The sequence below is a fragment of the Drosophila elegans genome, unplaced genomic scaffold (genome assembly GCF_018152505.1).
Source record: "Drosophila elegans isolate 14027-0461.03 unplaced genomic scaffold, ASM1815250v1 contig_349, whole genome shotgun sequence".
NCBI lineage: Eukaryota > Metazoa > Arthropoda > Insecta > Diptera > Drosophilidae > Drosophila > Drosophila elegans.
In genome coordinates, this window is record NW_024545729.1 from 1,834,279 (window position 1) to 1,859,684 (window position 25,406).

Below are 25,406 nucleotides of genomic sequence, written 5' to 3' on the forward strand. Positions count from 1 at the left end.
GTTCAGATAACCATTTAACAATTAATCCATAGCATTAAACTAAAATAAGAGCCGGAAAAGATACTTCTTAAAGAGTTTTTAAGAGTGAAAGACCCCCCTTTAAAAAATTCTGCATACGCCACTGTGACTTTTGGACGGTAGAAGGTTTATGGTGGCTCAATGGAAAAACCAGTCCACCATCCATTAAAAATCCCAAACGTTTCGCTTGGATGGGCCCTGCGGGACTGGGATATTACTGGGCATGCATTTTTGGTGTTATTAGATCGCAGCCTGGAGATTTTCTCGGTTGTAATAATTTTTAAAATTTTTATGACTTCGCATGGTCGAAATACAATTGGTTCGACATTAGGTAAGTCTTCTGTTTGCTATCTTGAATTACGCACGCTTGTTGCTGGATTTTGCTGGAACACATTTTAAAGGTGGGTAGCGAATGTGACGGCTATATCTTTGTCGCTTCGTGCCCAGCAACCTGCAGGGTTCCTTATTGGCGTAACAGTTACTGTTGGAGGGCTCAGTGTTGAGTGGGCTTTCCATAGTGGGAATTTTGAACTGGATGGAGATAGCTGCTCTATATAGCGCTTTTGGGATCTGACTTCTTGACGTAGTGTCTTGGAGATTCGACGTAAAACTTCTTTTAGCTGTTGCTTTGCAGATGGTGATCAAAGTAATTGCCATTCGCGCCGGGAACGACGCTTTGCCAGAACTAGCTGCTCTATTTCTGCACTCGTGTGCTTTGTGTTATGAGTTGCGTTTTGCCTTCGTGGTGTTGCGATTCGAGCCGCTACCAAAATGTATGCAGCTTACTAGGTAAGTTAAATAGTTATTTTCATTCGTTTGTTCGACATTAGTATTTACATGCTTCTTATATCAACAATCCAAATTAATCAGTCTTGTCTTGATGATCACCTCAATTAATGGTCGTACTCAGAGGACGACATGATCACTGGTCACTGATGGATTTCTTACGATAGTTCTGCTGAACGCGTATAATCACTGATAATGTTGCAAAAATTCTTCCATCATGATCAGCAAAAAAGAAGTGTAAAAATAGTTCGCTACCTTTTCTTTATACATGATACATATCTGCTAGCCTATATCGATGGTTTAAATATCGATAATAAACTGAAAATCAGAATGTAAGCGAAACAAACAAAAAAAACAAACAAAACTAGCAAAACTTAATTAATTAATGCATAATGTATCATAAGCGTTCAGCAGAAAAAACCTGATCAGAGTTCACTGATGAATCAGTAATAAGTGATCAGGTTTGTTCTGCTAAATACGCCCAAAGTTGCTGTTGTAGCCACCCAAATAAATCGGAAAGAAAATATTAAAAAATTTTGTTTTTCTTTTTCAACATCACCACATGACCTTGAGCCGGCTGACAAAAAACTATTAACCATTGGAAAGGTATCAAAAAATCATGAAAGGCTCATTGTTTTAGGTGATTTTAATATTTTCTCTCCTAATGGCAAGCCTCGAAGGGATTCAAATACGTTCAATTCAAAAAGTGCACATGAGTTTTTTCACTTTCCTCTTAGTCAAGTCAACTCTATTGTCAACTCAAATGGCAAGCATCTCTAGTTTCATTTTATTCATAAACGATTTACCTTTATTACTAGAGTGCACTTCTCCGATGTAGGCTGATGATGTCAAAATCTGTATGGACATTAAAACTATTGATTTGCAAATCCATTTGAAAAATTATCATAATAAACTAAAATCCTGGTGCATTGTTAATGACATTTTATCGTTCTGATCCATTGGTATCCAATTGACCGAACCAAATCGAACGTACTTCGAACACAACAAACTTAAGCGTCCTCTTTAACCTTAATTTATATTTTACCGATCAGTGTGCCGACCACTGCACTAACAATAAAATACCAAATGCACTGCCGTAAGGCAGATTTGAGCACCCCTGCTATAAATGTATTGAAGATCTTAACCTAATTATAATTAAAAAATGTGTAAATATCTTATCAAAGAAGACCTCTTGCCGAGGTAAGAACAAAGTGACGAACGCACCTTCAACTCCAAAAATTTTTACTATCCAATTTTGTGACGATCAAGGGTATAAGAAAGGGTATTTGCCGAAATTTTCTTTGTTTCTTGATCCCGTCAAAAATAAAACGCTGCGAACGACACCTTGATGGTGTCAAAATAAATTTTAAATGTTACTCGTCGAGTAAATGGGTATATTGTATTCGTTGAAATGTATGTAACAGGTCGAAGGAAGCGTTTTAAACCCTCTTGATCGACCATGTTCGCCTGTCTGTACATCTGTATTAACATCGATTATTAAATGTGGACTCGTGCACTCTATCTATCTATTTCCACAGAGATCCATCCACCTTCCACCATCCGTTGAAGGGATGGTCCTTAAGGTTTAGCCGTTCCAAAAACTTGACGGTGGAAGGTGGATCTCTGTGGAAATACCTCATGAGATATAAGGACATAGACATATACATATACATATATCGAAAAATTTAAAAAGTGTATTTATTTAGCCGAAAGCTTATTCATTTTTCGTCACAAAATTTGATATCAGATATTTTATATGTTAAGATGTCTTTTTGTTTGATATATATGTTGTATTGGAAATGGTATAATTATGCAACTATATTTCAAGCTGGCGGGTTAAATTCAAATTGTTTTCCGTTTGTCAACAAGCCCAGCTGTTTGACAATAAGACAGTAAGGCCAAATCTTCAGTCACTCTAGAAAGAATAAGCTTTTTACGCTGACGAAACTTTTCGTCGATCTGAGTACTAGACTTTAAGGTTTTAAATTTAATAAAATCGGAAAACGATAAAATATAGCCGAAAAAGCTTTATTGTTTTTAAACATACACGCATGAAAATCGAAAAATAGTCTATAACGACATTTAAAATTAGTGTTATAGTGGCAAGAGTATATAAACATCGACTTAAACATCGTCTTTGGTTCATATCTTACTTACTAACATTTTTCTCACCGCTATTAAAAGCACGATATTTCTGTGATCACTTACTGTCATTTTCTCACCACTATTAAAAGCTCTAGCCATGTTATGAAATTTTAGGTTTTCATTTGTGGATCCGCCTGTTTGGCAGCAATGACGCGTGCATATGTGCGTGGATTTGAAAAGTAGTTAAATACAAAATTGTTCTAATTTACATACACATTGGAAATATAACATTCCCAATTTATTAATAAATGAGCATTTGCTTAATACTTCAATCGCAAATATGACGGAGTCTGGAATCGATTTGGGCTTTGATATGGAGTTCGATTTAAATATTAGTCTGCTAAATGATAACGACAATATGGATTTTCTACCAAATGTTACTGTAGCAGGAAGTTCCGAAAATGTGGAATTCTACAAATTAAAGTCATCAACTCGGTGTTTACGATCTGATGAAATGTAAGTAACTTGTAATAGTACATGTATATTCAATCTACGTTGTCAATGCGTAAGCGCATGTTAATTAATATTTTCATGATCGATATACGTACATTTGTATAATGATATATTTATATACATACAGTTGAGTGTGTACAAGCATGATGATATTATTTGATGTATGATTAGCGCTATTTTATAATCTTATCACACAATCATATGTATGTAAGCGCATAGATACTTATGTATGTATACTTACATACATATGTATGTATGTATAAACATACACATATACAAAAAAAAAACACAAAACCGAGATTTTGTGATATATATGTACATACAGAAATATCTACATTAAAGTTAGTGAGAATCTACGTAGTACGTTCATATGCACATATTCTAACATATGTACATAGATAAACAAATAAACACCTTGTATGTACATATGGAAGCAATGCAACGTTTAACAGACAATTTGATTAGTAATGGATTTTTTACAATAATAAAGAGCGAAATAGCTCAGGCATACTAACGCGAATTATCTATCGATAACTGAATTGACTCGATAACTCAGAATAGGCGTTAGCACTTCGAAACCGATGGTCTTTGTTTTAATTTATATATTGAAAACACAAAATTTAGGATTAATACATAGAATAGCCGCATATATGATAAATTACAAAAAAATTTCAAATTTACTAGAAATGTCTCAAAAAAGTTATATGTAGAAAATGATCATTGTTGGGGTGTACCTAGATACTAGATACTTACCTAGGTACCATTTTTTGATTATCTTTTACCTTTTACCTTACCTAGGTAAATGATTTTATTTGTCTTAAAAATTTCGGATAAACTTCCAAAAAGACCCAACGCCCGAAAATTTTTAAATTTTCAGGATCCATGTATTTTGCGGTAAGTTTGCGATAAGACCGATTTTTTTGTCAATAAAAACCTATAATATCAACTTTATAAAACATCCTTTGGATAAAAGTTGAAGTTCCAGTCGAAATACACATATCAGGTAAAGTGCCTTTTTGCAAAAAGCGTGTAGCTTTCGAGAATTAAATTATAAATTATAAATTATAAATTATAAATTATAAATTATAAATTATAAATTATAAATTATAAATTATAAATTATAAATTATAAATTATAAATTATAAATTATAAATTATAAATTATAAATTATAAATTATAAATTATAAATTATAAATTATAAATTATAAATTATAAATTATAAATTATAAATTATAAATTATAAATTATAAATTATAAATTATAAATTATAAATTATAAATTATAAATTATAAATTATAAATTATAAATTATAAATTATAAATTATAAATTATAAATTATAAATTATAAATTATAAATTATAAATTATAAATTATAAATTATAAATTATAAATTATAAATTATAAATTATAAATTATAAATTATAAATTATAAATTATAAATTATAAATTATAAATTATAAATTATAAATTATAAATTATAAATTATAAATTATAAATTATAAATTATAAATTATAAATTATAAATTATAAATTATAAATTATAAATTATAAATTATAAATTATAAATTATAAATTATAAATTATAAATTATAAATTATAAATTATAAATTATAAATTATAAATTATAAATTATAAATTATAAATTATAAATTATAAATTATAAATTATAAATTATAAATTATAAATTATAAATTATAAATTATAAATTATAAATTATAAATTATAAATTATAAATTATAAATTATAAATTATAAATTATAAATTATAAATTATAAATTATAAATTATAAATTATAAATTATAAATTATAAATTATAAATTATAAATTATAAATTATAAATTATAAATTATAAATTATAAATTATAAATTATAAATTATAAATTATAAATTATAAATTATAAATTATAAATTATAAATTATAAATTATAAATTATAAATTATAAATTATAAATTATAAATTATAAATTATAAATTATAAATTATAAATTATAAATTATAAATTATAAATTATAAATTATAAATTATAAATTATAAATTATAAATTATAAATTATAAATTATAAATTATAAATTATAAATTATAAATTATAAATTATAAATTATAAATTATAAATTATAAATTATAAATTATAAATTATAAATTATAAATTATAAATTATAAATTATAAATTATAAATTATAAATTATAAATTATAAATTATAAATTATAAATTATAAATTATAAATTATAAATTATAAATTATAAATTATAAATTATAAATTATAAATTATAAATTATAAATTATAAATTATAAATTATAAATTATAAATTATAAATTATAAATTATAAATTATAAATTATAAATTATAAATTATAAATTATAAATTATAAATTATAAATTATAAATTATAAATTATAAATTATAAATTATAAATTATAAATTATAAATTATAAATTATAAATTATAAATTATAAATTATAAATTATAAATTATAAATTATAAATTATAAATTATAAATTATAAATTATAAATTATAAATTATAAATTATAAATTATAAATTATAAATTATAAATTATAAATTATAAATTATAAATTATAAATTATAAATTATAAATTATAAATTATAAATTATAAATTATAAATTATAAATTATAAATTATAAATTATAAATTATAAATTATAAATTATAAATTATAAATTATAAATTATAAATTATAAATTATAAATTATAAATTATAAATTATAAATTATAAATTATAAATTATAAATTATAAATTATAAATTATAAATTATAAATTATAAATTATAAATTATAAATTATAAATTATAAATTATAAATTATAAATTATAAATTATAAATTATAAATTATAAATTATAAATTATAAATTATAAATTATAAATTATAAATTATAAATTATAAATTATAAATTATAAATTATAAATTATAAATTATAAATTATAAATTATAAATTATAAATTATAAATTATAAATTATAAATTATAAATTATAAATTATAAATTATAAATTATAAATTATAAATTATAAATTATAAATTATAAATTATAAATTATAAATTATAAATTATAAATTATAAATTATAAATTATAAATTATAAATTATAAATTATAAATTATAAATTATAAATTATAAATTATAAATTATAAATTATAAATTATAAATTATAAATTATAAATTATAAATTATAAATTATAAATTATAAATTATAAATTATAAATTATAAATTATAAATTATAAATTATAAATTATAAATTATAAATTATAAATTATAAATTATAAATTATAAATTATAAATTATAAATTATAAATTATAAATTATAAATTATAAATTATAAATTATAAATTATAAATTATAAATTATAAATTATAAATTATAAATTATAAATTATAAATTATAAATTATAAATTATAAATTATAAATTATAAATTATAAATTATAAATTATAAATTATAAATTATAAATTATAAATTATAAATTATAAATTATAAATTATAAATTATAAATTATAAATTATAAATTATAAATTATAAATTATAAATTATAAATTATAAATTATAAATTATAAATTATAAATTATAAATTATAAATTATAAATTATAAATTATAAATTATAAATTATAAATTATAAATTATAAATTATAAATTATAAATTATAAATTATAAATTATAAATTATAAATTATAAATTATAAATTATAAATTATAAATTATAAATTATAAATTATAAATTATAAATTATAAATTATAAATTATAAATTATAAATTATAAATTATAAATTATAAATTATAAATTATAAATTATAAATTATAAATTATAAATTATAAATTATAAATTATAAATTATAAATTATAAATTATAAATTATAAATTATAAATTATAAATTATAAATTATAAATTATAAATTATAAATTATAAATTATAAATTATAAATTATAAATTATAAATTATAAATTATAAATTATAAATTATAAATTATAAATTATAAATTATAAATTATAAATTATAAATTATAAATTATAAATTATAAATTATAAATTATAAATTATAAATTATAAATTATAAATTATAAATTATAAATTATAAATTATAAATTATAAATTATAAATTATAAATTATAAATTATAAATTATAAATTATAAATTATAAATTATAGTATATTATAAATGTATATTAAAACCATTTCACCCTGTTCGGATCTATGTCCATTATCGTACATATATGCTGAAAAGTATATATCTGCAGAAATCAAACTTGCACACATATGAATTCTGTTGTTTACTCTTATAAATGCAAAGTATCTGGTATATGTATTAAATGAATACAAAATAGCGAGGTGGTATATATCTAGCAGTATTATCCGCTCAACGTTTAAGTTCGAAAATTAAGTGTGGAACTATAGTAAAAACCATACTATTTTTCACTAACTGCTGTTTAAAGAGTTTGACAGATAAATAAGTTATAAAATAAAATAAATAATTGAATCTAAGTTTTTAGATTTTCCGCTCACTGTCTTAGAGAGGCAGCAAAACGTAGATCCGAATTCGTGGAACCTTACATTAATTGCATCATTAATTGGTATTATTTTGCGAAAGCATGCGTACAACAGGCCCTCTTTTCACATTTGCTAGTCAGATCCAAGATCAAGGTCTTTTTAATACTCTTAATAGTTTTTTGACTGTTAAAAAAATGTTTTCCTACTGGAGCAAAAAGAGTATTCCAAGCAAAGTTGAAGAAAAAAGAAATGAAACATTTGTGTCTATAAACGAAAGTATTTCACAAACAGAAATAAAAATGGATAAGGAAAAGATGGCACTATCGACTACAGATAGGCACGTCCTTGAATTTCATGATTTCCTGAGGCGTGTTCAGACGTTACAAATGTCCCATATTGAGGCTAACAAAAACCAAGATTTAATAGTTAATCGACCCAATATGTGCAGCTCGACAGCAGTTGAGGTCGGCGAGGAACCTGCGACCTCATCGGAAGCTGATAATATAGATATGGAATATCCTCACCTCACAAGTGAATGTGAATATATGCCAGTGGCTACTACCAATATTCGGGTAACAGTTGGTATTGACAAAGATTTAGAGATGATTCTTGAAATGGATCCGAGTATTGTTGATTTAGGTGATATTAGCATTGCCGAAACTGCAGAGCCGCGTATAGTGGGTTTACCTCCACTTTCGGGTGGGTAGGTATATTGACCTTTTTTTTTATCATAGAACTATTTCTCACTTGTGTAAAATGGTTGAAGAAATTTGATCATTAAAAATTTGTTATTAACAGACCGACATTCAAAACTGCCACTCCTACTTCACGGACGCAACTGAAACTTCAGTTACAACGGGAACAACATCAACAACAACAAATGATGATACAGCAACAGACACTAGATTCGCCGGACCCAAAAATTCACCTATTATTTGGCGGTGGACAGGGATCCACGGAGTCTGAATTCATCGACAGCGGTAGTACCAGTGCTTGTGGAAGTGGATCATCTAGCTTAGAACAAATGTCGCAACTGGTGCAAATGGATAATTTAATTGATTCGTCAACTGCAGCTAAACTTAAAGTTCCTCTTCAAAGTATTGGCGTAGATGTGCCACCCCAAGTGCTGCAGGTAATTAATATTTTATAGTTTCAACAAAATATTGTACAAAAATAAATTACAGGTCAGTACAGTTCTTGAAAACCCGACCAGGTATCACGTTATTCAAAAGCAAAAAAATCAAGTGAGACAATATCTCAGCGAATCCCTAAAGCCATCTATATGGGGCTGTCATAACAGCGATGTAAGTCCTTATAACCATTTGGCAGGATGCTATTAATATATATTTTTCAAACCACAGATGAAACTGGCAAATAACTCTGCGTCGACCGGTAACCTTCAGAGTTCATCCTTAGAGAAAGGTGTCAGCCTTCCGTTGGAGCGTACAAATAGTTTTGGGTGTGACACGGCTGTTACTGCCAAAAGACCAAATCATTCCGACGACTCGATGCCGATTTCCTTCTTTGGTGGCAATTTTCCAAGAAGTGATAACTTAAATTCCAACGATCCAAGTTTACTGGGACGTATTAACCATGTTTCTGCAGAATCAGCAAGTGCTCAAAAAAACATCCATTTGGGATTTGTTAAAACTAATTCAAATCTTAGTTCTTCTACTACGCGTACATCTTCGGGAATGATTAACTCAATAAGGCTTTCTAGTACAGCAAGCTCTTCGCAGTCTACTTCAGCACCGATTTCGCCAAGTTTGAGTTCGGTTGCAACAAGTGCTTCGGAGGTCAGTATACACATTATGTTCACAACTGTTTTAAATTAAGTAGGGCCTTTTTATTGATTGTACTGCAAAGTGCTCTTTACATGGTCTATTTTCGTTTATCGTTAGTCGTTACTTATGACGTTAAGAATAGAACTTGACAAATGACATGAACTTAAAAAAGAAAATAAGCTAGCTTCGGCAAGCTACTTTTAGCTATTACAAAAATTAAATGTTCTTTAAAGCAATAAATTTAAAAATTTTAAAGTGTGTGAGTAAAAGCAATGAAGCTGTGGCGGTTTTCCGCTGAATTTTTCGATTTTTTATACTTCGACTATAAATATATCATAACATGCCATAGGAACAATCGAATAATTCAGTGAAAATAATCATGTCTCACTGTTTTTAAGTATAAGCGCATAATATATATATATATATATATAATATAATATAATAATAATAATATAATATATTTCGGCAGTTTTAAGTTTGTTTTCTTTCTAGTTTATTGAATAAAACAGCAGATTAGGTTAGAGAACCAAGGAAATTATTGGTTTTGCGTCAAATCCCTTTTACACAAAGAAAGGTATGCTTCCAAGTAAATTATAGCCGTAGATGATGAAAATTCGCTCAAAATGCAAAAAATCTAAAGCAATATAGTTGTCTCTATCTGAGCCTTAATAATTTATTTCATGAATGTGCTATGTAGTGTTATAAACCTTATTAGCCCAGGCAGAATATTACACTTATATGGCAGCTGTAGAATACGGTCAATTGAGTTTTATCAAACTTAAAGGCTACGTTTGAAATAATACACCAAAAAAAATGCTATTGTCAAATGTGTTTTTTTTTTGCAACAGCGACCAAATTCTGGAACAACACTTTGTTATTTTATATGATTGCGCTAGAATAAGTCGGGAAAAGTACCACACTTCGCTGTTGCCAATAGTGCGCTACACATGTCCCAAACTACCATTTGAAATTAATGTTTTTAAAGTTTTTTTATGATGTTAACTTGAAATTCTTAAAAATTTTTTAGCGGAAAAATTCACATACCAAATAAGCCAAAAATCAGTGATTTTTCGGAAATGTTTAAAAAAACAGTGCAATTGTTCCTATGACAAGATTTTTAAACATGATCAGTGTAAACATATAAATATACGAATTGATACGATCTGCGCAAATAATTGGCTTAGAACGGTATGGTTAGTGTGACAGTTACGTTGCGGTCAAAATAATAGCACCGACAAATGATCAGACAGTTTTTTCTAAATTGTGTTTATGTAATGCACTTTCATTAACCTTTTTTAATGAAATACAATTATTTTAGATTTTGTATTTTGCTAAGACATAATCCCAACATTAAACATAAAGGTTCATTACTACACCACATATGATTATTTTCAGAAAGTTTTGGTGTAGTTGAGATAGAGATAGAGACATGTCAGTGTTAAACACGTTAAGATACAATTTTGCATTCCTTGTAGATTTTATTTAGATTAAAGATAAAAATCTTTCTAAAAAATTGAGTTATTCAGCTAAATTCGTTTTTAAAGAGAAAAGTTTGGCTTGTAGCCCATTGAAGTTTGTTGAAATGCTGAATCTGATCTGCAGCAAGTGTTGTCAGCACACTCGATAGGGACTCTGCGAAGAATATTTAATTTTTGCAATAGCTGTAAGGGTATATGAACTTCGGCTTGCCGAAGTTGGCTTCCTTTCTTGTTTTTATTTATTTTTCCGATTGTTCCTCTGGGAGCTGTATGATATAGTCTACAGTTAAATGGCTCTAAAAAATTAAACAACGGTGTCAAGGTATCGCGTGGAAATTTAGCTTATATCAGGAGTTACATTGCAGGGAACAGGAATCTCAAAATGTTATCTGACAAATAAAAGAAGAGTCTCTCATAACTGTTATTTTTAAGTGAACCAATGGTTCATAACATTCTAAAGCCTACTCTTCTGAAGAATTTGTAGTTGCTTTTTCTTATTTTGCCTGCTATGAGAATCGTTTTGTTATGAAAAAGCAATACAAAACACTATTGACACTTATCAGAAAATATTTAGTAACTCTGTTTTGATACATATAGTCTCGCAGGCTCTGTTTTCAAAGTTCCATGCGTCATTAGTCGTTAATAATATTTCAAAGTAATAACTACATTTTATTTCTATTTACAGCTACCATCATTCGACAGCGATGTAAGTATTTTGGAGGTCACTGAAAATATGATCAGACTTAAAATCAACAACAACTGTTTTGTTTTGTTAGATAGATTTTGACTAAATAATATGTTCTCTAAAACTTATATTACAACTGATATTATTTGGAATTACAATATGAACAAGAAAGGAAGCAAACTTCGGCAAGCCTTGCAGCTATTTCAAAAATTTAATATTCTCGAAAGCATTAAAATTATGATTTATTTGCGAATATGTTTAAAAATTTTGAAGCCATTATGGTTTTCAGCTCAATTATTCGATCGTTCCTATGGCAGCTATACGATATCGTTTTTCGATTTGAACAAAAATAAAAGCGTATTTCTGAACTATCAAATTTTTAATAAGTCAAAAAGAATTTTTTGTTCTCATGGGAGCTTTATGATATAGTCGTCCGATTTTGATTTTGAAATAATTAACAATTACTATATGTTGAAGAACGAATAAAAAATTATACAAGAAAAAAAGCAAAGCCTATTAGTCTTCCTATAGTATTTGAGTCGGAACGAGCAGAATCGGACGACTATGTCATATAGCTTTCATGGAAACAATCAGAAAAAAAAATGAAAAAAAAAAATTTTTTTTCATACATTTTTTTTTATAATTCTTCGAAATTTAGTGATGGTTTATTAATTGGGATTACGGTTTAAGTTTGATCAAAATCGGACGAATATATCTTATAGCTCCCATGAGAACAGCCGGAATGTTACAAAACAAAAACTAAAAAAAATTGTAACTTCTCTAATTTTAAATGCTTTTATGTGATTGTTTTGGACATAGGAATGGTTTCATAGGAACGATCAAATTGTTAAAGTGAAAATCATCATGTCTTCACTGGTTTTTAATAGGTACTTATATAATTCGAAATGTAGATGTTTAATTTTTGCAATAGCTGCAAGTTTGCTTCCTTTCTTGTTTGTTGATTCAATTGGTTTTTGAATATAAAATATTAATCAAATGCATTTTAAATGCAAAATATCAGAATTTTGTGAGCTCACTTAATTAACAATCCAAGAAATAATTTATAATTAGACCTTTTTAAATATAATGGTATAGTTTCTGCGCATTAAAAAAAAAGCTGTTTAAAACATCTTAGCAATTAAAAGTCGAGTTTTCAGTCGTTATCGAAGTTAACGCAATAACGCAAAATTAACGCTTGCACTATGTAAACTTTGCGTTCGGCTATAGAACATTTGCGATTTGCAAGTTAAAGCTCACAAAATCTGGGAAAGCAATGCAATTCATCACGCTTCGTATTCAATAAACCAAGATGACATTTTTTGTTTCTTTTGCAAATAAAATAGGCTTTTCATATAGACTTACTTTTTACACGGAATTCTGGCCTATATTAGGGTTCGAACTTCAAACACCGAACACCGATCCAAACCAAACATTGAGTTGTCTGGCCTCACAGTCCTGGTTATGCCAATGTGTTTAAATGTAAGATTCCTTTAAATATTATTTGTAAGTTTGTATTATTTATTTTTAGCCAGACGATCTTTTTGATGATATACTGCAAAATGATTCTTTTAACTTCGATACAAACTTTAACTCGGAGCTTTCAATTAAGCAGGAGCCTCAAAATTTAACTGACGCTGAAATAAATGCCCTAGCAAAAGACAGGCAAAAGAAGGATAACCATAATATGAGTAAGTTTTTAATATTCCAATTTTGTTTTTTAGGAATGAGTTACCGTTAAACATTGCTTTATTTTTAGTTGAGCGCAGGCGACGGTTTAATATTAATGACAGAATCAAAGAGCTTGGCACTCTTTTGCCAAAGGGTAGTGATGCCTTTTACGAAGTTGTTCGAGATATTCGTCCAAACAAAGGGACAATTTTGAAGTCTTCTGTTGACTACATAAAATGCTTGAAACATGAGGTGTCTCGTTTAAGACAAAATGAGTGTCGTCAACGTCAAATGGAGTTGCAAAATCGAAAACTCATGTCCCGAATAAGGGTAAAGTAAAAGCTCGACAAAAAAAATTCTGTAACTTTACTATAATTTTTCAAGGAGTTGGAAATGCAAGCGAAGTCTCACGGAATATCTTTATCAGACTACCATTTAACATCAGTGTCGGCGCCGACTCAAGCTGACGCTTATCTTAAAAGTTCAAGTCTGTCGCCATCTGTTTCTCGAAGTCGTCGATCACTTTTTGACCTACCCGTCGAGAAAAAAGTAAGCTTTAAAATATATATATAAATATTGTTTATACTAATTATGTATTTTATTTATGAAGATACAAGTTATAAACAGTAGTGATGTTAATATGGGAATGAATCAGATCGATGAACTCATGGAGGATTGTAAGCACCCAGTACAAGGCGGGGACCCGATGTTGTCTTCCCATAGTCACATGCATTCTGCACCACAATCACCTACCGCAAATCAATTGAATTGTGCAAGCTATGAACCAAAGAAAGTCTCGGAAGTTGATGCAGGCATATTTAGGGGAAAGTCTAACTTAGTAGCAGATGAATGTTGCAGCATCAATTGTACTACTTCTTGTTATAGTCAGCATCAGTTGCCAACACACGAAAGTCATCAAAATCATTGTCACCAACCCAGTATACGAGATATCCACAGTTTATCGGATTCAGTTCAAAGCTCGGAGTTTAGTAGGCTTGAACATTGCGATGGCAACCATGATCCACTACTGTCATCTTCTAGGTCACTTGGCACAGTAGACGAAGATCATCATAGTTCTGTTGATATATCTACTGTCATGATAAACGACTCACTTTCCTCATTGGTAGATGACACCCACAGTGAACCCATGATTCTTACTTCTGACACGTTAGATATTGATTTATAGGCAAACAAAATATTTAGGAACACTTAGTTTTTATTTGAAATTCGTTGAGGTAGCAGGCTTTAAGTTAAATTCTGATAGTTCAATCCAATCAAGTGTCTTAAAATTTAAAAAATGGAGTCCCTGAAAGGTCGATAGCATGCAATTTTAGAACGAAAGCCTCAACAAACTATTCAAAACGGTATTTTACACAATTTATAAAATTTGATAAGTAAATATGTTTTTAAAAAATGTATAATTGTTACCTTACCTTACATGTTATTTATAGTCGGTCTAACCGACAAAAACTATTATATATTTGTTACTTTAGTTGTAATAATAGAAACTTGTGGACTGTGAGGAAAAAAAATAAATATAAAAATACTTAGTGTTGGCATACGTTTTTTATACCCTTGCAGAGGGTATTATAATTTCAGTCAGAAGTTTGCAACGCAGTGAAGGAGACGTTTTCGACCCTATAAAGTATATATATTCTTGATCAGCATCACTAGTAGAGTCGGTCTAGCCATGTCCGTCTGTCCGTCCGTCTGTCCGTCCGTCTGTCCGTCTGTCCGTCCGTTTATATGCAAACTAGTCTCTCAGTTTTAAAGCTATCTGCATGAAACTTTCCCAAAAGTTGTCTTTCTATTGCAGGTAGTATATAAGTCGGAACGAGCCGGATCGGACGACTATAGCATATAGCTCCCATAGGAACAATCGGAAAAATAATTGAAAAAAATTATAACTTTGCTGTTTTTTAATTTTTTGTTTAGTTCTTCGACATATAGCAATGGTTAAATATTTCAGAATTATGGTTTAACTTTCATCAAAATCGGACGACAATAGAATATAGCTCCCATAGGAACAATCGGAAAAATAATTGAAAAAAAATTATAACTTTGCTGTTTTTTAATATTTTGTTTTGTTCTTCGACATAAAGCAATGGTTAAATATTTCAGAAATATGGTTAAAATTTCATCAAAATCGGACGACTATAGCATATAGCTCCCATAGGAACAATCGGAAAAATAATTGAAACAAAATTGTAACTTTGCTGTTTTTTAATTTTTTGTTTAGTTCTTCGACATATAGCAATGGTTAAATATTTCAGAATTATGGTTTAACTTTCATCAAAATCGGACGACAATAGAATATAGCTCCCATAGGAACAATCGGAAAAATAATTGAAAAAAAATTATAACTTTGCTGTTTTTTAATATTTTGTTTTGTTCTTCGACATAAAGCAATGGTTAAATATTTCAGAAATATGGTTAAAATTTCATCAAAAGCGGACGACTATAGCATATAGCTCCCATAGGAACAATCGGAAAAATAATTGAAAAAAAATTATAACTTTGCTGTTTTTATACCCTTGCAGAGGGTATTATAATTTCAGTCAGAAGTTTGCAACGCAGTGAAGGAGACATCTCCGACCCTATAAAGTATATATATTCTTGATCAGCATCACTAGGCGAGTCGATCTAGCCATGTCCGTCTGTCCGTCCGTTTATATGCAAACTAGTCTCTCAGTTTTAAAGCTATCTGCATGAAACTTTCCCAAAAGTTGTCTTTCTATTGCAGGTAGTATATAAGTCGGAACGAGCCGGATCGGACGACTATAGCATATAGCTCCCATAGGAACAATCGGAAAAATAAATGAAAAAAATTATAACTTTGCTGTTTTTAAATTTTTTGTTTAGTTCTTCGACATATAGCAATGGTTATATATTTCAGAATTATGGTTTAAATTTCATCAAAATCGGACGACTATAGCATATAGCCCCCATAGGAACAATCGGAAAAATAATTGGAAAAAATTATAACTTTGCTGTTTTTTAATTTTTTGTTTTGTTCTTCGACATAAAGCAATGGTTAAATATTTCAAAATTATGGTAAAAATTTCATCAAAATCGGACGACTATAGCATATAGCTCCCATAGGAACAATCGGAAAAATAAATAGTGTTGGCATACGTTTTTTATACCCTTGCAGAGGGTATTATAATTTCAGTCAGAAGTTTGCAACGCAGTGAAGGAGACGTTTTCGACCCTATAAAGTATATATATTCTTGATCAGCATCACTAGTAGAGTCGGTCTAGCCATGTCCGTCTGTCCGTCCGTCTGTCCGTCTGTCCGTCCGTTTATATGCAAACTAGTCTCTCAGTTTTAAAGCTATCTGCATGAAACTTTCCCAAAAGTTGTCTTTCTATTGCAGGTAGTATATAAGTCGGAACGAGCCGGATCGGACGACTATAGCATATAGCTCCCATAGGAACAATCGGAAAAATAATTGAAAAAAATTATAACTTTGCTGTTTTTTAATTTTTTGTTTAGTTCTTCGACATATAGCAATGGTTAAATATTTCAGAATTATGGTTTAACTTTCATCAAAATCGGACGACAATAGAATATAGCTCCCATAGGAACAATCGGAAAAATAATTGAAAAAAATTATAACTTTGCTGTTTTTTAATATTTTGTTTTGTTCTTCGACATAAAGCAATGGTTAAATATTTCAGAAATATGGTTAAAATTTCATCAAAAGCGGACGACTATAGCATATAGCTCCCATAGGAACAATCGGAAAAATAATTGAAAAAAAATTATAACTTTGCTGTTTTTATACCCTTGCAGAGGGTATTATAATTTCAGTCAGAAGTTTGCAACGCAGTGAAGGAGACATCTCCGACCCTATAAAGTATATATATTCTTGATCAGCATCACTAGGCGAGTCGATCTAGCCATGTCCGTCTGTCCGTCCGTTTATATGCAAACTAGTCTCTCAGTTTTAAAGCTATCTGCATGAAACTTTCCCAAAAGTTGTCTTTCTATTGCAGGTAGTATATAAGTCGGAACGAGCCGGATCGGACGACTATAGCATATAGCTCCCATAGGAACAATCGGAAAAATAAATGAAAAAAATTATAACTTTGCTGTTTTTAAATTTTTTGTTTAGTTCTTCGACATATAGCAATGGTTATATATTTCAGAATTATGGTTTAAATTTCATCAAAATCGGACGACTATAGCATATAGCCCCCATAGGAACAATCGGAAAAATAATTGAAAAAAAATTATAACTTTGCTGTTTTTTAATTTTTTGTTTTGTTCTTCGACATAAAGCAATGGTTAAATATTTCAGAATTATGGTAAAAATTTCATCAAAATCGGACGACTATAGCATATAGCTCCCATAGGAACAATCGGAAAAATAAATGAAAAAAAATTATAACTTTTCTGTTTTTTAATTTTTTGTTTAGTTCTTCGACATTTAGTAATGGTTAAATATTTTCGATTTACGGTTTAAATTTCATCAAAGTCGGACGACTATATCATATAGCTCCCATAGGAACAATCGGAGAAATAAATGAAAAAAAATTATAACTTTTCTGTTTTTTAATTTTTTGTTTAGTTCTTCGACATTTAGTAATGGTTAAATATTTCCAATTTACGGTTTAAGCTTCATCAAAGTCGGACGACTATATCATATAGCTCCCATAGGAACAATAAGAATATATAAAATAACTATCAAATAATTGAGCTGCAAATCATCATAGCTTCAATGTTTTTAAACGTATACGCAAGTAAATTATATTTTTAATGTTTTCAAAAATGTTTAATTCTTGCAATAGCTGCAGGGGTATATGAACTTCGGCTTGCCGAAGTTTGCTTTCTTTCTTGTTTAATTTTATTTTAGTTCTTCGACATATAGCAATGGTTAAATATTTCAGAATTATGGTTTAAATTTCATCAAAATCGGACGACTATATCATATAGCTCCCACACAAATAATAAAAATATATAAAAGAACAATCAAATAATTAAGCTGCAAATCGTCATAGCTTCAATGTTTTTAAACATATACGCAAGTAAATCATAATTTTAATGTTTTCAAAAATATTTAATTCTTGCGATAGCTGAAGGGTATATGAACTTCGGCTTGCCGAAGTTTGCTTTCTTTCTTGTTTTCTATAACATTTTGAAAAGTAAAAGGTCTCTTACCTACTTCTTGGCAATTTTATACTCTTGCAGAGGGTACAATAATTTCAGTCAGAAGTTTGCAAAGCAGTGAAGGCGACATTTCCGACCATATGATGTATATATATTCTTGATGAGCATCGAGAGTCAATCTATGGTGTCCGTTTGTCCGCCTGAGTTGTAAAGCTATCTGCGTAAAACTTTCCCAAAAAATGTTTTACTGTTGCATGTAATATAAAAGTCAGAATGAGCGGGATCTGACGAAGTATGATATATGATGTAGCTCCCATAGGAACAATTGAAAAAAAAATATTACCTATGGTAAGATATTTCAAAATTACGGATTTAATTTTATTATAATAAGACTAATATATCATATTGCTTTCATTGATACTATCATACAAATAAAAACAAAATAAATGAAACAAATTGGTACTTCGCTGTTTTTCAATTGACATGAATTTTTTTTATATATATTAAATGGTTTATTTTTGAATTACGATTTTAATGTAATTAACTATATCGTGTAGCTGTAATTGGAACGATCGAAAAATGCACCGGAAAATCAACTTAACTTCACTGCTTTATAGGCATACAATTTGGAACAAAGTAGTCATGCAGAATATTTAAAATTTTGCTTGCCGAAGCTTCCTTTCTGGTTTTTATAATATTTGCTAGCTGCCAATTAGGCGCTAGTTAGTAAATAGATGTTGTCCCGCTTTTAATACCCCTTACTCGTAGAATAAAAGGGTATATTGTATTAGTTTACAAGTAAATAACAGGTAGAAGGAAGCGACCATATAAAGTATATACATTCTTTATATTCAATAGCCGAGTCGATCTAGCCATGTCCGTCTGTCTGTCCGTCTGTATTTTACAAAAAAATAAGTTTTTCTTTAACTTGAGTAATCATTTATCTCAGCTGTTGCTTCAAAATTCAACTTTTCGAAACTTAAGCACTATAATAACCTCTAAAAACTGAAAATGAGAGTTATAGGGTATTTCTACAGAGATCCATCCATGATAGAAGATCCGTTGAAGGGATGGTCCATAAGGTTTTACCGTTCAAAAAACTTCCCAGTTAGTCTGCCGTTAAAATTTGACGGACTAAATTATGCGATAGTCACCCGATGCTCCTATGGTGCAACCCTCTTTCCATCCCTGAAAAAACCGTTGGGATATTTGAAAAAATCTAAACTCCTGTTTCCACAGAGCACATCCACCTTACACCTTCCGATTTCAGCTGATCTTAACAGCTGTAGCTCATCGAAACATAAACAAAGATTTTTGACCTGTTGACTTTGCTCATCATCACTACGTGGACGGTCGCCCACAGTGATAATTGTCAATTTTAAACAAAGAAGATGATATCGGCCTAATGGGCGCCCTCATAATTGATTGCCATCGTTTTATGGAATTTTTTATCACTTCGTCGAGAAGGCTTGTTCACGTAAACACTGGACTTAAAAAACCCCCCAAAAAACGGTCTGGACCGGTTATATCGGTCGAGTTTGTTGGCCAGTGCAAATCGCCAGCCGCTTAAAAGAGTTGTAGCGAAACAGTTGAAGCGAACCATTCACACAGAAACCCGCTGATGTAAAAACAGCTCATAGGCCTACCACATGTAAGCACACCTAAAAAAAAGAAGAAGAGAACGCAAAATTCAATGTTTCCGCCATTAAACTGGATATTAACGCTAAACTAAATACAATTTTAACATTCGCAAGTGGAAAGTTTTTATTCTGCTAATGACTTATCAACGATTCAGGCTGGATGTTATTTTTACAAAAGGGGCGCACGCGAATTTATCCCGGCTGGGGCTCGTCGGCTATTGAAGTGGGAATTTTGCCGCTTCCCTAATAGTGCCTTTTACTGATTTTACGTGCTGCCACAAGAAATAGAATTGCATGTGGGAATCTGGATGTACACTCTAAAAAAAAGCCTTTCTCCACGCACGTTCCGAGATCTGCTGTGGCCTCTGATGTCATGTTGCCCTCATCTAATACCGCGTCGCTAAATTTTGAATGACCCCTTTAACATAAGCTCACTGGGGCGGCATGCTGGTGGAGGCAATTAAAAGGGAATGATTTAAAACATTCTAAAATGTATTCTTAAAAACTAGATATTTTGCTTAAACATATTGACATAATAAAATAATATAAAAACAGGGTTGAGTACAAATATAAAAGCATGTTAAATTTCCGATTAAGTAAACGGAGCGCAAAGTAATCATTTAAATTTACGCCAACCCGAAAACTAAGTAACGTGAGGTGGGTGAGTAAGGATTGCAAGCGCGAACTAGATAAATCAACAATATCTTTTGTGGTATTAACAAATTATTAGATTTTGGCAATAATATAAAGGAAATCTCTTATTAATTTTCATTTTTATATGCATTTCGTTTATCTTTCCATCGAAATTTGCCGTTCTCTTCTTTCTTTTTCTTTACTTTTTCGTGCCTAGCAATGCACTGTGGGACGATCTCGCAGAAACAAATTGATTTTTAGCCTTCTCACTGGGTTCCTTCTTCTTCACCTGGTTTAGGGTCATCCGTCTAAATTTAATAGGCCTCTCTGGCAGACTCCGGATGCAGCTTGCAGACCACCAGCGTGATTACAAAAATTGGCTTTTACTTAGCGTCAAGCCTAAATGCACAAAAACCACTTTTAACCTGAATATGGCGGTTCCAATGGTAGTTTGACGGCATCGGTCCGAATAAATATATGAGAGCATTTGTCTATTTGCGTATTGTTGTTCTATATAGCATATTCGCAGCCGATGATTTAAGGTCCTCTTTTAAACAGGTACGAAGTCCAAGCAGAGTGATGGGTAGCAGTTCCGGCCAAGGGGTGTTTGAATGGCACATCATCGCAGTCTTAAATGATCTGTGCCATCTTTCGAGCATTCCGTTGGACTTCCGTTGGCAGGTGAAAATCAGTCGTGTGAATGTGTTCGCTGCCCATGAGGTGGGCCAGCTCCTTGAACAGCGCTGATTTTAACTGAGTGCCTTGGTCAGTTGTTATTGTTTTAAGTGTTCCAAAACGCGCAACCCATTGTGACCAAAAAGACATATCAGCCGATATGTTTGTAAGAGGGACATCCTCCGGCCAGCGAGTAAATCGGTCTATAATGGTAAGGCAGTACCGAAAGTTTTGATGGAACGGGAACTGTGATCTTTTCTGGAGTCAGATGATAATGCCTGCTTATCTTGGCACGTTGACAAGAAAGACAAGTTCTGCATCACTTAATGACGTTTTTCCTCATTGCCGGCCATACAAATTTTTGCTTAATTTGTTGTTTCGGCTGTGAAAGAAAGAGAATATTTTATTTTTATAAAGACGAACGTTATTTGACGATGTGTCACAGTAAAGTGCGACATTGCCATCGTAGCATATTTTTTTCAGCTGAAGCAAAGAAGTTCCTTGCAGTAAGCTCGGGAGCTCTGTATCGGCTGCCTGTGCTTCCTCGATTTGCTTTAGGTTGACAGAGACTGACATGGTAATAGCACATAGCTTGGAAAATGTACCTCCTATTGAAGAAAAAAAAGTGCTGAAGTGGAATTCGTTCGCTGAAGGAAAAAATCCGCCTATCTGAATAGGCTATGTAGCGCATAGTGGGTTTTTGATGCCCCAAAAGACATAGTTTTGCTGGTTCAAGTACCCGCAGAGGTGGAAATTAGCCATCGCTCACTATAATTTTGGTCGAAAAAATAGCCATTTTGTCAGTTGTGACGGCGCCTATTTGACCGATATCATCTTCTCGATTTGACCAATAAATTAGTTCAAATAAACATAATCAAAAAAGGGAATAGAAATTTTTTATTAAGAAAAAAAAAATAGTGCCAAAAAATACGGATGACTTCTTTGGCCAACCTTGTATAACGATAACAAAGATTTCTCCAACGGGCCCATATCAGGTGTTAAATTTACACATGAATTGTAAATCATGTAGTACAAGTTTCTGTCTGATTTAGTCTTTGTTAACAGTTTTCTCTGACAAGTTAAATATGTAAGTCTCAAAAAGGTGAAACTTTCAAAGAAATATATTAGTTCTCAAAGTAATTGCATTTTTTTTGTACATTATTTGTACAAATGAGTGAATAAAAGATTATTTCAAAGACAAAAAGAATTCATCAATATAAATTTCCCTGCATACCTATCAAAATTTGATAGATTTGACTTTATATTTAAAAAAAAAAGGAACTGCAGCAAGGCATGAAATAATTGTTTCACGATTATTTTTGGTTATAAATTTCTGGGACGCTACTAAATATGTCCTTAATGAATAATAATGATCAATACCGATAATACCTTAATAAAATTCGAATAGGTTCTATAAGGCTTTTTACAATATTTAAAACAATTTTACATACATGTACAAGTTTATTTATGGTCTAGTTTTCAGCATAGGACAATACGAATTCTTATGTTACAATTTAAAGAATATTTTTGAATTATTTTTTAGCCAACTCAGCTGAAAGCCAGTCAAGTCCTTCATATAGTCCGTGACCCTGGGTAGCACAAGTAGCTTGAATAAACCACTAAAAAATAAATTTAAATAAATACTTGAAATATACAAATTAGAATTCATTTATACATGGCGATTCCTTAATTGGTTAAGGTGCAACTTGTCTGTAAGCTCTGCAGCTGTCATTGCGTTTGGTAAGTCCTGTTTGTTAGCAAAAACCAATAGCACAGCATCTCTGAGCTCGTCTTCCTGAAGCTAGGGCGAAAGAAAAATTGTATTGATGGACGAGCACATTAGAAAAAAAAAATACCATGTTTTGAAGTTCTTTTTCAGCTTCATTGATACGATCACGATCGTTAGAATCCACAACAAAAATCAGACCTTGCGTATTCTGGAAATAGTGGCGCCACAACGGACGAATTTTATCTTGGCCACCAACGTCCCAAACAGTAAAACATATATTTTTATACTCCACAGTTTCGACGTTGAAACCGATAGTTGGGATGGTGGTTACAATTTCTCCCAACTTAAGTTTATATAGTATAGTCGTTTTTCCGGCGGCATCCAGTCCAACTGTGTATAACAATATTTTATTAATGTTCACGCTGTTTGCAAATATTATATGGTATAAGCGTGAGTTATAACCAATAAACAATTATTTACATGACTGTTTATGTCTAAAGCGTTATTATCATATTTTGACGACATACCCATTAAAATACGCATTTGTTTTTTTCCGAACAGACGTGTCAGAAGACTTGATATTGTTAATCCCATTTTTTTTATAAAGTTCTATATTTTGTACGGTCCTTATCTTTGAGTAAATTGACGTGTAAACTAGTCATTCGTTTAGTGAGGCCGAGTACTGGAAAAATCCACGAAATTTTTAAAGAAACGCAATAAAAATAAAATACTGTCAAAAGTATATTTAGTAAATAAATATTATGTGTGTCAAAGTAGCGTCAGTGATTTAGTGGCGATTTTGGAACGGAGCGAAATGTGTGTTTTTAATTATTTTTCCACCTATGACACATTTCCACAGAGCCCATCCACGCAAAACGATTGAACTTTTTGATTGATGGTAAACTGGTGTTCCCACAGAGCCACCATCCGTCAAAAGTAATAATTCCGTTATGTTTTTTCTCGCAGAGATCCATCAACTTACCGTTGAACGGATGGTTTATCAGGTCCGTGGTGAAAATTTTAGTAATATCGTTTTTCCACAGAGATCCATCCACCTACCACCATTTGTTGAAGGGATGGTCCAAAAGTAATTTATGCGATAGTAAGCTGATGTTTCTGTGGTGAACCCTCTTTCCACGCAGTCCATCCCTGAAATAACCGTTAGGATTTGAACCGTTGAAGTGAAACTCCTGATTCCACAGAGCACATCCACACTTCTATAACAGCTGATCTGAACGCTGAGGCTCATCAAAACATATACAAAGATTGTTGAGCTGTAGACTTTGTTTATGTTTCGATGAGCCACAGCTGTTCAAATCAGATGTTATCGGATTTAAAATGTTTTAAATTATCTATCTTGCATTTATTATAATAATTTCAAAAGGATATTGGTTAACAGTTACCTGTGGCAACTCAGGGACTACGTCGGCGAGTTTCGGCTTACGCCTGAACCGTCAGGTAGATACTGGGCAGGCGTTCGGCAATTCTGGCCGGGACAGAGTAAGGAACAGGAGGCTGCGGCTGCGAAAGGCATACCTTGAGAGCACAGTGCCTCTTCACCCTGATAGCCATCAAGCTATCGAACTATGGGGCCGACGACCACATTCGTTGGCCAAAAAAGGTTGAAATCTATCCTGATGTCCATGCAAGCGGTAAAATAAGTTGTCTTACACGCTTTCTTTATTACAAATCTAACTTTTAACTAGAGTAACAAAGCGAGTCCACTTCTAAAAACTTTTGAAATTTGTAGAGTATTTAATTCTTGTTCAAATGTCTGTCGCCACTTATTGCCACTTTTTAAGATATTTAGTTTTTTAAGACACAACCTCAAGTTTTGCAACTTTGAGTTATTTTTTATATGGAATGAAAAGAAGATGCTATTTTAACTTTCTTAACAACCGCAGCAGCTAATATAACCTTGACAAATAAGAAACGACTTTGGTAACGGTAAGCAGAAAATTTAGCTGCACGCCTATATCAATTATGTAGCAATTACAAAGGAAATTTGAAGTTGTTCCAAAAAGATGATGCAAATTGGTTTGAAACCGTTATAGTATTTCTGAAAACCTTGACATCGGTGGGGGTCCAACATTTACCATTCTAGC

At 30.1% G+C, this 25,406-nt stretch overlaps 2 protein-coding genes and 1 long non-coding RNA gene across 6 annotated transcripts; 2 read left to right on the forward strand and 1 right to left on the reverse strand.

Moving 5' to 3' along the window:
* The first annotated feature begins 3,057 nt into the window (after positions 1–3,057).
* Positions 3,058–15,061, forward strand: LOC108134617 (microphthalmia-associated transcription factor). Of its 4 annotated transcripts, none has more exons than XM_041708639.1 (9): positions 3,058–3,405; positions 8,695–9,028; positions 9,081–9,200; positions 9,258–9,692; positions 11,844–11,864; positions 13,372–13,531; positions 13,600–13,841; positions 13,896–14,060; positions 14,122–15,061. In XM_041708639.1, exons 1-9 carry the CDS (start codon positions 3,230–3,232, stop codon positions 14,695–14,697), a joined length of 2,229 nt encoding a protein of 742 aa, XP_041564573.1. In that variant the 5' UTR covers positions 3,058–3,229; the 3' UTR covers positions 14,698–15,061. The 4 variants fall into 4 exon arrangements, with proteins under 4 accessions (XP_041564573.1, XP_041564574.1, XP_017110492.1 ...); XM_017255001.2 differs by lacking the exon at positions 3,058–3,405 and adding an exon at positions 7,970–8,599; XM_041708640.1 differs by lacking the exons at positions 3,058–3,405; positions 13,600–13,841; positions 13,896–14,060; positions 14,122–15,061 and adding an exon at positions 7,932–8,599 and having other exon boundaries at positions 13,235–13,439.
* A 4,890-nt stretch (positions 15,062–19,951) lies between these two features.
* On the forward strand, positions 19,952–21,391 carry LOC108134618. Its single transcript, XR_001773829.2, has 2 exons — positions 19,952–20,275; positions 21,196–21,391. It is a non-coding gene; the product is annotated as an uncharacterized LOC108134618 (long non-coding RNA).
* A 1,629-nt stretch (positions 21,392–23,020) lies between these two features.
* Positions 23,021–23,980, reverse strand: LOC108134619 (ADP-ribosylation factor 2). The gene is made up of 4 exons (XM_017255004.2): positions 23,829–23,980; positions 23,429–23,691; positions 23,248–23,373; positions 23,021–23,191 (listed from the first exon to the last, which is right to left on the reverse strand). The coding sequence occupies exons 1-4, from the start codon at positions 23,893–23,895 to the stop codon at positions 23,105–23,107; spliced, it is 543 nt and encodes a 180-aa protein (XP_017110493.1). The 5' UTR covers positions 23,896–23,980; the 3' UTR covers positions 23,021–23,104.
* Positions 23,981–25,406: the final 1,426 nt, after the last annotated feature.

Bases quoted from the DNA above. Each gene is read 5' to 3' on its own strand.
- LOC108134617 (XM_017255001.2), top strand. From the start codon at position 7,998: ATGCGTACAACAGGCCCTCTTTTCACATTTGCTAGTCAGATCCAAGAT. The intron at 9,693-11,843 runs GTCAGTATACAC...TTCTATTTACAG, and splicing joins TTGCAACAAGTGCTTCGGAG to CTACCATCATTCGACAGCGA. The intron at 11,865-13,371 runs GTAAGTATTTTG...ATTTATTTTTAG, and splicing joins TACCATCATTCGACAGCGAT to CCAGACGATCTTTTTGATGA.
- LOC108134619 (XM_017255004.2), bottom strand. From the start codon at position 23,895: ATGGGATTAACAATATCAAGTCTTCTGACACGTCTGTTCGGAAAAAAA. The intron at 23,692-23,828 runs GTATGTCGTCAA...TGTTATACACAG, and splicing joins ACAAATGCGTATTTTAATGG to TTGGACTGGATGCCGCCGGA. The intron at 23,374-23,428 runs GTATTTTTTTTT...CTTTCGCCCTAG, and splicing joins AAAAAGAACTTCAAAACATG to CTTCAGGAAGACGAGCTCAG.